The sequence below is a fragment of the Panthera pardus genome, unplaced genomic scaffold (genome assembly GCF_024362965.1).
Source record: "Panthera pardus isolate Hobbes unplaced genomic scaffold, ASM2436296v1 HiC_scaffold_6, whole genome shotgun sequence".
NCBI lineage: Eukaryota > Metazoa > Chordata > Mammalia > Carnivora > Felidae > Panthera > Panthera pardus.
Window position 1 is genome coordinate 125543598 of NW_026526991.1, and position 14345 is coordinate 125557942.

At 41.0% G+C, this 14345-nt stretch overlaps 1 protein-coding gene across 1 annotated transcript in view; it reads left to right on the forward strand.

Moving 5' to 3' along the window:
- CUBN (cubilin) overlaps nucleotides 1–14345 on the forward strand; it is a 273842-nt gene that overhangs the window by 187982 nt on the left and 71515 nt on the right. Inside the window, exons 44-49 of the mRNA XM_019460669.2 lie at nucleotides 1921–2095; nucleotides 3274–3452; nucleotides 4913–5122; nucleotides 5765–5905; nucleotides 6413–6594; nucleotides 13322–13493. Of these exons, the coding sequence (XP_019316214.2) occupies nucleotides 1921–2095; nucleotides 3274–3452; nucleotides 4913–5122; nucleotides 5765–5905; nucleotides 6413–6594; nucleotides 13322–13493 (1059 nt within the window). The remainder of the gene's footprint in view (nucleotides 1–1920; nucleotides 2096–3273; nucleotides 3453–4912; nucleotides 5123–5764; nucleotides 5906–6412; nucleotides 6595–13321; nucleotides 13494–14345) is intronic.

A 14345-nucleotide genomic window follows, 5' to 3' on the forward strand; every position in this document is an offset into this window, starting at 1 on the left:
GGGGAGAATACAGGTTTAGGGCATAGAGTCAAGTCTCACATGGTTTTTATATCTCTGTGAGACAGCAGGGTTGCTTGGCCGTGTCGAGCGTGGAGAGCACACATTTGTTGGCATTGATTTCCACAAACTGTCTGACTTGCATGCGGTCATGAAATTGGTTTCTTTTTTTTGCAAGGTGAGTCTAAGGGAGGGGCCAAGGGCAAGGGTATTGAAGGCAGTCAGAGGAATCTGCCATTTAGGATTTCAGAGACTAAAAGCATTCTAGGGCATGGCAAAATTCAGGATAGGACCGTAAGTGACTGAATGGGAGCAGAAATAAATGCCGATAGCGTTTAGCAGATCAGGGATCTGAGGCTAACTTAGTAGGCTCATTTCATTGGCATTTTAAGTACCCAGTTCACTCTGGCCTGGATTGTTTGCTGAGATTACCCAAAAATGCTTATTGACAAAAGGAAAGTATTTTTACATAATACCTAGGTTTTTTAGAAAAGAAGTGTTAAAAACTCATTTATCTTCTTACAGAAAGTGGCTAACAAATTCTCTTATGCCACTCGTCCCTTGCTTTTGAAATGCATCTAAATCCTGCAGAAATATAATGAGCGAATGCCCACAGAGCTGTGCAATATTATATATATATAATCTGCTTAGTCTTTTAAACATGGAGGTCACAGCTCTGCTTCTTTCTATTCAACTGCACGGTCAGTGGGAAGTCCTGAGTGCTAGTGTGTTCACATGCTTATCTAAGTGGTGAATGTGTTTTAGTGCTTCGATGATGTTCTACTGCATGTTCTATGCACCATCATCATTTTATTGGCCTTAAGGAAGGGAGAAATTCTTGGGGCTCCTGGGTGGCTCCGTCGGTTAAGCGTCCGACTTCAGCTAAGGTCATGACCTCACGGTTCTTGAGTTCGAGCCCCGCATCGGGCTCCATGCTGACAGCTCGGAGCCTGGAGCCCGCTTCGGATTCTGTGTCTCGTCTCCTTCTCTCCGCTGCTCCCACTCTATCTCTCTCTGTCTCTCAAAAATAAACATTAAAAAACATTTTTTTTTTTTAAAATGAAGAGAGAAATTCTCTGCAAGAATTTACGGTTGGGCAAATTAAAACGTGACACACTGGGTAGCTCCCTCAATAGCAAATTCAGAGTCATTTGCTTAAAAAAGGAAATGAGGATAATTCTCGAGGAAGGGACGTTGAGATTGGAAATACAGATAAAGAGACTTTATTTTTGTTTGTTGGTTTTTTAATTGATTTTGAGAGAGCAAGAGAGAGCAAGGAAGGGACACAGAGAGAGGGAGAGAGAGAATCCCAAGCAGGCTCCGTGCTGTCGGCGCAGAGCCCGAGGCGGGACTCCATCTTACGCCCTGTGGGATCATGACCTGAGCCAAAGTCAAGAGTCAGACACTTTGCCAAGTGAACCCCCCAGGCACCCCAAAGAGGCTTTTAAAAACGATAGTGGCAAGTCTAGAGGTTATGCTGTGTTCAGCACAGGCTGTGGCTACTATCTGCTCCATGCAACGTTCTTCTGTTACCATTGACTGCATTTCCTATGCTGTACCTTTTATCCCCATGACTTACTCATGCCATAACTGGAAGTCAGTACCTCCCACTCCCCTCCATCCATTTTGCCCATCCTCCCACTCCCTCCCCTTCGGCAACCCCTGGTTTGTTCTCTGTGTTCATGGGTCTGTTTCTGCTTTTGGTTTATTTGTTTGTGTCTTTTAGATTCCACATACAAATGAAATCATGTAGACTTGTCAGATCACTGTCATACACCTGAAACTAATGTGACAGTGAGTGTCCACTATAAAGACACAAGACAGTGCAAAAAGAGAAAAAAAAAAAAAAGAAGAAGAAGAAGCTAGTGGCATTGCATTGTCTTTCTCCAGACTGTAGGTTGATTTCATTGTGTTTCTCAACAGCCTGTGGGGGCAATATCTACATCCACGATGCGGATTCTGCTGGATATGTGACCTCCCCCAACCACCCTGACAATTACCCCCAGCACGCTGATTGCACGTGGCTCATAGCGGCTCCCCCTGGAAAGCTCATAAGGCTGCAGTTTGAAGATCAATTCCATATTGAAGAAACACCCAGGTATGTCAAGTCAATTCCATTTCATTTTTCTCCTACTCAGAGTTAGTTTTCTTCAGCCGTCGTGTTCAAGAATAATTTCTCTTCTTTTCTAAGCGTAGAACATCCAGGGATGGAAAAGGGACATGCATTACACCTCGAGCCTGAAAACACTGCCCGCCAGCCACTCTGTCATTAGCTGAGTGGCTTATGTACACAGATATTGTTCCTCCTGACGCCATGCACTTCCTCCAGGAGACACTGACGATGGCTGTTTGAGATTGATGTTATCCATTCTTCCTCCCACAGGAAAAATATAGTGTCTCTGGTAGATGAATATTTATTTTCCCAGCCTCATACTCAATGTCATAAATAATAAAATGCCTGTTCAACAAATGGACATTTGTGTTACGTGACACTAGAGGTCACCAGTGTCGGAAAAAGGACTAACGCGAGGACAATCCAATTTCCCAGTCTTTCTTTAATGAGAATGCTTACGGGATTACAAACTGGGGAGCAAGCCTTACTGTGTTGAACACAAAGAGAATAACTATCCTGGCTGACAAAACCTGAATTTTTCTGTTCATGTAACAAACGCGTATATACATTTGCAAGAATATATGTATGAAAGAAAACTTAGGTATGAGAGCTTTTCTTACCATTTATGGGCACCTGACACAATGCCACTGTCCTAGTCAGTGAGCATTAATTGGCTGACTTTCTTAAGACATATTGGGTAAATATTCACTTTTATGGACACGGAAGATTCCGGCTATGACTCTCCATTAGCCCCGGGTGGCAGGGCTGTCAAGAGAGAGGGTTCTTCTTTGTCATGTGACATGTGTCTCATCATCATGTGAAACAAAGTACTTGGTTTTTTTGAAATTCCTGGGGGTTAATTTGAGAATGACTTTTGTATTTGTAAAACAAGCACAGAATATGGAGGAAGATAAGTAAATATTCTTTGGTGTCGCACCTGTAAAACCTATCTTTTTGAGCTACTAACTGAAGAACGTATTACGATTGGAAAAATAGTGTGCAGCATTCTGAAGTGACATATGATTTAAAATAACTGTCATCGTGTCTTCTGCAGAAATGATGATTTAATAATGCTCTTGGAGAAAGTTGGTGAAGTCTTTATTTTTTAAATATGTCAAAGCAATTGACTTTACATATTAAATGGAGTTTTCTTTCCACCGTAGCTGCGCATCCAATTACCTTGAATTGCGTGATGGGGCTGACTCAAATGCACGAGTACTTTCCAAGGTTTGCGGAACATCTTTGCCCAACAGCCAGTTGTCCTCAGGAGAGGTGATGTATTTGAGATTCCGATCTGACAACAGCCCCACACATGTGGGGTTCAAGATCAAGTATGGTATAGGTAAAAACATTTTTTTATACATGGTAAGAAAGTTATGACAGACTAATTATAATAAAATATTAAAAACTCATTAAAAGTTAGGGGCACCTGGGTGGCTTAGTCAGTTAAGCGTCTGACTTCAGCTCAGGTCATGATCTCATGGTTTGTAAATTCAAGCCCCGCATCAGGCTCTGTGCTGGCAGCTCAGAGCCTGGAGCCTGCTTCGGATTCTGTGTCTCCCTCTCTCTCTGCTACCCACCCCACCCCCCACGCTCTCTATCTCGCTCTCTCTCTCTCTCTCAAAAATAGGTAAACATTAAAAAAATTAAAAAGAAATAAATAAAAACTCATTAAAAATTTTAAAAAATTAGAGATTTTGTATTTGCCTAATTTTAATAGAAATAAGTAAGAAATATAAATGTTTGAAACCACAAAGTCATTTATCAGTTTAAAATTTTACCTTGCTTTCCATTTTAAGACACTCTTTTTAGTAGACTTGAATATTTTGTATTTTTTCCTAATTTTTTTGTGAAAGCATATTCAGTTAAATCAAATATTTGCTTTTTTTCCTTTTGTCATGACATTTCTATCGTATTACTTTAACTAGTAGAACACTTTACTATTCATATATATTCAAATAACTATATTTAGAACAGTAACTTTGAAGTCATCACTAATGGAAAATGTTTTCCCCCTAAGTCTCTAGTGCCAAATCAGTCACTAAACAAAAACAAATATGTCTCCTCAGTGTTTTGATTTGCTTACTTAAAAAATGAGCAACACACATGCTTACTGAAGATGTAATGTAATAGGGTCGCAATTACATAGAATTTAGTACCTGGTGGGTCTGAACACTAACCAAACATACTTAATAGAGTCAAAAGTTGGACAGCCTTATTGTAAGCCTTATTGAACCTACACCATAGGTCGTTTTATAGCCTGAGGCAAATTGTGTATAATTCAATGTAACTGTCACATCCAGCTGATAAGAAAGAATTGAGTAGGAATTTTCCAGGCCCTGAGATACCAGTTACTCCAGTGAAACGCTTACTTGATAATTACAGGGTAGGCATCACTAATCAATCACAGCACCCCTTCTAGTGGAGCATGCACTCAGTCTTCAGAATCACAGACACAGAGTCGTAGGCAGGCCCTCTCTATCCATCAGTGGGTCCTTGAAATGAAACTTTCTTGCAGCTAATAGCACTTACATCGTGTCCCATGAGGATTAATGAGATGTTACAGAATATGCCATTCACTTTTCCATTTCTCATTATTTGACTGGACCTGGGGTATCCTTTCTTTTTACATCAAGAGTAGATTTCAAATCATAAGGGAAACACTAACTTAAACATTCTCAGAATTTTTAAAGCATTAACTTATATTCAATTGGCATCTGAAAGTTTATAAATGCACTGGTTAAATTAACAACAACAACAACAACAACAACGCTGTAACAGAACATTGTTCTTTTTTTGCAGCCGCGTGTGGGGGAAGAGTGACAGGGCAAAGTGGCGTCATCGAAAGCAGCGGATACCCAACACTGCCGTATAGAGACAATTTGCTGTGTGAGTGGCATCTGGAGGGTCCCTGGGGACACTACCTCACCATCCATTTTGAAGACTTTAACCTTCAGAACTCCTCTGGCTGTGAAAAAGACTTTGTGGAGATCTGGGAAAACCACACCTCTGGTCAGTGAAATACGTCTGCTGTCTTTTGGGGGTGTTTATTTTCACAGGTACTCATTCGGCCTCCGAAGTTGCCTCAAGAAAGGCCAAACTGCATCTATTCTTTGCATAGAAGGGCAGTCAGCTCGGACCTCTGCCAACTTTTCCCTCCCTGGGTTCCCCCTCATAAACAGTGGGTGTCCGGAGCCCCAGGTGTCCTTATATAGCTTATCTTTATAGATCACGTTGAGAGAGCACTGTATTGTGAAGACATCCTCTTTCTGTTGAGACTTTCTAGGCCCATATGCAGTTATTTGAGGGGCATCCTGTTGGCTAAGGAGAGGAGAGGGTGTGTGTGTATCCTAGAAATCACGGGAGTTGGACACTTTGCCACTCTGTTGACTGGAACCATCTCCTTAACCAAATGAGCTCCCTCGTTGCGCTGAGACCGCCTTGCCCTAACTGGTTGCAGTTTTGTTACACGTCTCCACATACTTGAATATCTTCGTTTTATTCCTGTTTGTCCTCTCAACAGAGGTCACCATTTCTTCGTGGGCAGAGCCTTGTGTTTTATCATTTTCTTTGTACTTGTAGAACACCTCAAATAGAGGTTAAATGAAATCAATCACCTGAATGTGTATATACTTAATTATTTGACTCTCACAGGAAATTTATTGGGCAGATACTGTGGAAACACCATTCCCGACAGCATAGACACTTCTAGCAATATCGCTTTGGTCAGGTTTGTCACAGATGGCTCTCTGACTGCCTCGGGATTTAGACTACGGTTTGAATCTAGCATGGAAGGTAAGTTCACTGATTTGTTAAGTATAGTAGATAATATAATAATATTAGTAATACTATATATATATATATATACACACACACACACATATACTCATCCTAAGAAAGCCAGTCCATTAGCCCCACAGTTGTCAGAATTGGCCTTTCTGAAATACTTTGGTAAAACACAGATTTTATCTGAAAAAAACTGGGTGATTACAAAAGTCTTCTGAATCTTCTGACTCTTGAGATTACTACAGCCGTTGGTCTCTCATGCTTCTTGGGCCATGATGATAGAATACTACCAGTGAACTGTCATCCATGGAAACGTGAATTAAATGTTAAATATTAGAGATAGGAAGTGAATACCAACGTTCTCTGTTAAGTCATCACGTACACATAGTGAAAAATAAAAGCCGTAATTTTAGTATCCCGTGGAATACTAAAGAAAATATTTTAGAGAACACTCCCTGTGGAAGGGGTCATTTTGATCGGATCGGAAGATGATTTCTTGGGTTTCTTCCCCTTCAGAGTGTGGTGGAGACCTACAGGGCCCTACCGGAACATTCACTTCTCCCAACTTCCCGAACCCAAATCCTCACGGCCGGCTCTGTGAGTGGAGGATCACGGTGCAGGAAGGAAGGCGGGTCACCCTGACGTTTAACAACCTGAGGCTGGAAGTTCATCCATCCTGCAACAGCGAGCATGTGACAGTGAGTGTCTCCTTGCAGTCAGGGATATCACGTTCCATCGTTGAAGGAGCTTAATGACCTATCAATCGTAGTCAGAAAAGTAGGTCGGGAATATTCCCATATGTGCAACTGTACCTCAGACACATTCTCAGTATTCTTTTTTTTAATTTTTTTTTAACGTTTATTTATTTTTGAGACAGAGAGAGACAGAGCATGAATGGGGGAGGGTCAGAGAGAGAGGGAGGCACAGAATCCGAAGCAGTCTCCAGGCTTTGAGCAATCAGCCCAGAGCCTGACGCGGGGCTCAAACTCACAGACTGCGAGATCGTGACCTGAGTTGAAGTCGGATGCTTAACTGACTGAGCCACCCAGGCGCCCCAATTCTCAGTATTTTAGATAGAACAAAAATGCAGTAAACTGCCATGATATTTGTAAGACCTGTTTAAGAGGCTCTTTGTTGTCACAAAATACATCAGGGTCATAGGCAGGATAAATTTTAAGAGCAAATGATCATTACACATGGCAAAACGGGTAAATGGAGAAAAGCTGAGCCTGTGGGTAGCACATAGATGACTGGGACCAGAGTCACAGAACGGGCCACCACCAAAAGTTCTGAGCGATTGAGTGGTCCTGCACGGTTACTGTTTTCTGCCTGAGGTACTGAGTGACTCCTTTGGAAGACCACGGCTGCCTGCCAAGGTCAGTGCTGCCAAGGTCAAATGGTTGGGGATATGCCGTCAGCATTCTTAGCTTCCCTTAGCAAAGGAAAACAAAGGAGACCCATGAGTGGGAATGAAGATTGTTAAATGACAGATACGCATATAAACATATAGACACATACAGGATTAATTATACATTAATATTAATATATTTCTGTACCCAACTCGACCTTTCCTCAGTCCTTGTTATCTCAGCAAATAACAGTTTCAAACTTGGGGATGCTCAGGTCAAAAACATTGATGTCTGTCTTGGAGAACTTTCTCTCACACCTTGTATTACATGCGTAATCAACCCCACTGACTGTATCTTTAAGGAGATCCAGAATCTAACTCCTTCTCACCATATCCCCTACTACAGCCATCACGGCTCACTTAAATGTAATTTAATAACTTCCGGCCTGTCTCCCTAGTCCCACCCTTGTCTCCCTGCACTTTCAGCACAGCAGCTGGTGTGACGGGTGTAAAGGTAAAGCACATCATGCCGCTCTCCTTGAAAATCCTCTACTGGCCTCTCCTCTCACCCAGGGGACGATCCCAGATCATTACACTGGCCCAGCTGGCCCTATAGAATCTGCATCTCCTCTCAAACTCCCCTCCTGCCCACTAGGATCCAGTCCCACTGGCTTCCTTTTGGGTGCTAGAATGTTCCACAACCCACTGCACCTGTGCTACGGCCTCTGGCCTGCATCTCCCCGACGGCTGTCTGTTCACTGTCTCTCTTCTTCGCTGCTCTTCAAACGACCTGCTCCCTGCGACCCTACATTCAATCGATTCCACCCTGGCCCATCCTGCTCCCTGCATTTTTGCCTTCACAGCACTTCACACCAACTGACATTCCCCCCGCATTTATTTGTTTGTCTGTTTATTGTCTGCTCTCCCAGCCAGAATGTAAGCTCCATCAGGATGTGCCCTCTGTTTCATTCCCATGGAGTCCCCAGTGCCTGGCACAGAATAGAAACAATAATTATTGAATGAATGAATAGAAGCACTATCATTGCCCCCCCCCACTGTTTTTTTTTTTTAATTTTTTTTTCAACGTTTTTTATTTATTTTTGGGACAGAGAGAGACAGAGCATGAACAGGGGAGGGGCAGAGAGAGAGGGAGACACAGAATCGGAAACAGGCTCCAGGCTCCGAGCCATCAGCCCAGAGCCTGACGCGGGGCTCGAACTCACGGACCACGAGATCGTGACCTGGCTGAAGTCGGACGCTTAACCGACTGCTCCACCCAGGCGCCCCCCCCCCTTTTTTTAAGTTTAGTTATTTATTTTGAGAGAGACAGAAGAGAGAGCACAAGATGGGGAGGGGCGGAGAGAGCAAGGAACAGAGGATCCAAAGCAGGCTCTGTGCTGACAGCAGAGAGCCCGATGCAGGGCTGGAACCCATGAACTGTGAGATCATTACCTGAGCCAAAGTCAGATGCTTAACTGACTGAGTCACCCAGGCACCCCTATCATTGTCCTTTTTTAAAGACAAGTCACTTTTGTTTTCAATTTAGTTGTCTCCTGTTGGGTAGTAGATTCAGAAATACAAAGCATCTTTGTACATTACTATAATACTTCGTGTTGCCCTAAAATGATCATATTCAAGCTTCAAGTTTTGCTTCCAGGTTCTACCACCTGAAGGATTTTTTTTATAGTTTAGCTATAATCCTTTATTTATTTATTTTTAAATATATGAAATTTATTGTCGAATTGGTTTCCATACAACACCCAGTGCTCATCCCAACAGGTGCCTTCCTCAATACCCATCACTCACCCTCCCCTCCCTCCCACCCCCCATCAGCCCTCAGTTTGTTCTCAGTTTTTAAGAGTCTTTTATGCTTTGGCTCTCTCCCACTCTAACCTCTTTTTTTTTTTCCTTCCCCTCCCCCATGGGTTTCTGTTAAGTTTCTCAGGATCCACATAAGAGTGAAAACATATGGTATCTGTCTTTCTCTGTATGGCTTATTTCACTTAGCATCACACTCTCCAGTTCCATCCATGTTGCTACAAAGGGCCATATTTCATTCTTTCTCATTGCCACGTAGTACTCCATTGTGTATATAAACCACAATTTCTTTATCCATTCATCAGTTGATGGACACTTAGGCTCTTTCCATAATTTGGCTATTGTTGAGAGTGCTGCTATAAACATTGGGGTACAAGTGCCCCTATGCATCAGTACTCCTGTATCCCTTCTAACACCTGAAGGATTGCAATGATCTGTTTTATCAGATATTAAAAATTATGGGGCCCCAGGTGTTTTCTTCTATCTGAAAGCCAGGGAATTTTGGACTAAGCTTGCTTATTTTATGTTTTAATATTTTTTTTAATTTTAGTTTTGAGGGAGAGACACAGAAAGAGAGAGAGAGAGTGGGAGGAGGGGCAGAGAGAAAGGGAGACACAGAATCCAAAGCAGGCTCCAGATTCTGAGCTGTCAGCACAGAACCCAATGCAGGTCTCAACCTCGTGAACCATGAGATCATGACCTGAGCTGAATTGGATGCTTAACCGACTGAGCCACCCAGGTGCCTGTAAGCTTGGTTATTTTAAAGGAACATTTCCTTCCTATTAACAACTGAACATATAGAGGCAAGGTTGAAGTAGAAAAAAAAATTAACCACTCCCAGTATATCATATTTTGATGTATTTTCTTGTCAATGAATATATCATGTAGTTGTAATAATGTGGCATAATTCATTTGCATGCTAATTTTCATCTATTTTTCCGATTATAAATATAATGGATGCCTATTGAACAAAATTTGGAGAGTTCTGAAAATAAAAAATATTAAAAATACTTGAATTTCAGTCAATTAGCAACCAATCCATTGCTAAAATTTTTATGCACACAACAGCTTATTTCCTTTTGAAATTGTTTCCATAGTTGAAATATTGAATATAATGGTTATTAGGATGCTTACCAGCAGAATCTTCACATGCTGTGCAGGAAAGATAATATGAAGAGTCATAGTTTCAGAACTTGAATAAGAAAATAAAATTTGCAGCAACAACCACAAATTCTGAATCACATCTTACATGTCATTTTCCCATCTCTGAATCATATATGCCAAAGTTGTCTACTTCCAACTCTTTTAGCTTTTTCTTGGGTGCATATGTCATTATTTCAAAATAATATTCCTATTCTGCTCCTTGTTTGCTTTTCAGTCTTAGACATTATCTATCCACATGCAACTCTGGAAGATGAGGGTTGAGCTCTCTTCACAATCCAACCCCCTTAGCCCAAATGCTCACAGGGCTACGCACAATTCATAGCCTCTGCCAACTTGCTCCCAAAATACATATGTCACAGATTTTGCTTAAATTTCTCTTCAGTGTTTACAAGATTATGATTATATATATGCCATTCCCAACCCAACCAAGTAATATACTATGGTAGCATTTTCTTGGTTTTTTCTGAGTAATAACAATAATTGTGTCCTTTCTAATATTTAGTGTTGATGCACATATCACTGATTCTCCCACACACTCTCGCTCCTGGTGTACGTCCCCACCTTGTATAGTAAAGCACACCCACCAGTTCATTTGTTTTCCTTAGCAAAATCCTTTCTCCATGGATATTCTCCATGATGGAACCTTTCTCCATCAGCTACATGCCTGATGCCAGCTGTCAAACCAGACATGCCCTTCACCAGCAACTTTGCAAGCCCCTTCATTCCTCTCCTGGGCTGGCCCCAGACTCCATGATTTGTGCATTTCCCTGTCTTGGCTCATTTCCTCATTCGGTGAGGCATATGTTCTTGTATTTCCATAAGGACGTAGGCATGGATGTTAAGCTTTTTGAGAAGGGGTGTACCTGGAATTATCCTTATTTTACCATTGATCTTTGAATATACTCTCTCCATTAAAATATCATATGTATTTGATACATTCACCTATGGTTATAAACTTGTTAATCATAATTTTAAAGTTTTATGTTGCTTCCTTTTGGAAGGGTCCATTTCTTTCAAGTTCCTGTTTCCTATTTATGTATATTGAGTGGTCTCTGCCTTTTACATTAGATGTTTCCTTAAATGTGTGGTGACGCTTGGTTGCTTATTGATATTCAAGAATGAAGTACTAAAATGCTGCTTGGAATCTCTGTGTGCATGGGATTGTCAATTTATGGTCCTCATTGGGTGGGGAGGGGAGGGACTTGACCAATCAATGAGGGGAAACTACAAATGTCCTGTCTACAGGTCTCTTTTTTTCCTGGGGAGGTTAAAACTCCGACAATACCTCTCAGAATTAATTTCTTTTATGAATCTTTAATATCATATCCCCATTCTTTTTCTTCAAAATCTATTTCTATAGGTTCACTGCATGTTTTGTTTCCTCTTCACTCTGCTATAAATAAGGGGATGTGGCTTGCCCTTTGCCCGTACCTTATTTACTTTGAGAACTTCTCGAAAAAGGTGGGGGTGAAGCAAGAAGAAAAGAAAGAAGGAGAAAGAGAAAGAGATGGAGATGGAGAAAGAAAGAGACAGGAAGAGAGAGAAATAAAGAAGAAATGCACTACAATGAGACATGTGCCTGATTTTATTCCTGCTTATAGCAAATTTTAGAGCTTGTCCTGAGTCTCAAATGCCTACTTCCTGCCCCATTGTTTTCTGGGAGTTGCAGTTTCTGCGTACATATGTGAGTGGAGGAGGAAAGTGGAAACAGCACTTTGGTGGCCTTTAAAAGCAGGAGCTCATGTTATAAATGGATGCCTGAACATTATCAGTCATTGTGATTCTAAGCTCAGGCAGACGTTGGCGCAAGGATAACCGCCAATGGTCATGGTTTCCAATGTGTTCCATTAGTCTGTAGTTGCTGATAATCCCTCTGATTCTGGCAAAATGTTGCCCATTCCTGTTTCCAGTATTACTGAAATTTTGTCATCTTCTGTTGCCTTCTACATGACTTCATGGTTTGCAATCAGAGGGACGATTTCAATCCAGTTTTATGATCATTAGTTGTTTGAACTTAAGCAAATTGCATAACCCTTTCTGAATTCTACTGTCTTAATCTGGAAAACAGGGATGATATTTTGTGTCTGAGAGGGCATTGTGCTAATTGGATCAAGTAATACAAGCAGGCTATTAGCAGAGCCTGGTGCTCAGTTAGCAATAGGAAATGCTGTGTCTGGTCCTTTGAGTCAGAAGACACTTTAAACCAGAAGCCCACAGAGCTCAATTTAATAATCAATGATAGTAAATAAAAAAGCTCACACCGTCTGTTATGGAGTGCATCCTCCTCTTTCGTTTCTGTCAGTGCCATCCTCTGAATCATTATTTTTAATTGTGAATGATTCAAATTCTTGTTAAAAACAGGAATATCAATTACTCAATTATTGTTTAGTTACTTCTGGATCTTTCCTGAACCGTGAAAACCGGGCAGGCTAAAACTCCCTCGGTCTTGCACAGAAATGGAATAATACTTTCCAGTTATTATAAGTATATGCATAACTAGAATTATTGTTTAATATTTTGGAGTCAGCACTACTCAAAACCATTTTTTAAAATTCAAATTAATAAGAAAAGTGAGGCTTTGGATCCATAAGTACTCAGGAAAGAACTATTATATTGATTTTTTAAAGTTACTTTTCAAGGCATTTTAAAATATTTGAGTTATTATAGGCTTCAAATCATCAGAGACTAACATTTAAGCCTTCATTCCAAATACGAAAGGTCCTGATACATTGTTAAGAAAAATGGTCCATCAGTGAACTCTGTGAACTAAGATGTAAGAGCGTTGGCCTGTCTAATTTACATTTAGAGCTTGGTTTCCAGTTGCAAAGAGTACAGCAGTTTTTCATTTGTCAGCACATGGCAGGAGGGCTTTACTGTAATACTCTCATTTTAGTGAAATGACCCTGAGGCCACAGAATGTGCTCCGGGCAACAAAGTGGCTTGTGGCACTGGGCTAGGAGCCCGGACTGTTAAGTAATTCATTTTAGCCCAGAGTTTCCTTAGAAGGAAGTGTATCTGGGCTGTGAATATAATCTCCCAGGAAATATTCAGTAAGATGGACTGTGTGACTAAAGGTTAAATGATTTTTCCAACAGATATTCAATGGCATTAGAAGTAACTCACCCCAGCTAGGGAAACTGTGTAGCAGTGTGAACGTAAGCGAGGAGATCAAATCTTCAGGGCACAAGATGAGAGTCGTGTTTTTCACTGATGGATCCAGGCCATATGGAGGTTTCAGTGCTTCCTACACATCCAGTGAAGATGCAGGTAAGAGAAGACGTTATAAATACACCTGTTTCAATCATGGGCACCGCAGATGTTCGCACAGCTACCACCAATAGCCACCGAGCCGTCTATTTTCCCTTTCGAGATCAAAATTACACCTAAGAGCTTCTACAGCAGCTATATAACACATATAACCAGGGTTATAAACACATATAACCAGGGAGAAAACCCATGCCAGGCAGGAAAAAAAAAAAAAAAAGTTATGCTTTCAGAAAGAAAGCTGCCATTGTGAATTAAAAAAAAAAACAATGCTGTTAGGAGAGCTTCTAGCTCAGTCCCGTATAATGTCGCCATGAAATACTGGTTGCCTATTTCACAGTCCTTGGTCAATTATTTTCTGCTGAAAGTGACCTTCTATCTCTAAAAGGTAACTGACTCCCTGAAAGTGACTAATTGAAGATAGACAGATTTTATGGTTTCTTAGCCAGCCATCTGTATATGTATTTCCAGTGTAAATGAATGAGGGTTCACATTGGATACAGAGTATTGAAAATTTATACAAGATATGGCCTTTCCGGTCTAAATATTCGCCTACTTTCTGGATTGGGGCTATTATCTAAGAGTTTTAAATTGTAGAAAGAGTTGGAACTGAATGTTTAAAAAAATCTTTGTTTCATTGATAGGAGCATTCATTCCCATATGAAAAGGAGCGAATTCATTGGCACTCCCATGATGTTATTTGTTTGATGAAATAACAAGGCTCAAGTGGAGAGTTGCTAATGAGAAGCCACTGAGACCACCACTGTAGTTAGATATTTCTCCAAATTAAATATTAACGAACAATAGGCTTAAATTAGGAGAAACAGATGCCCAGCCAAACCCGCAAATCCACCT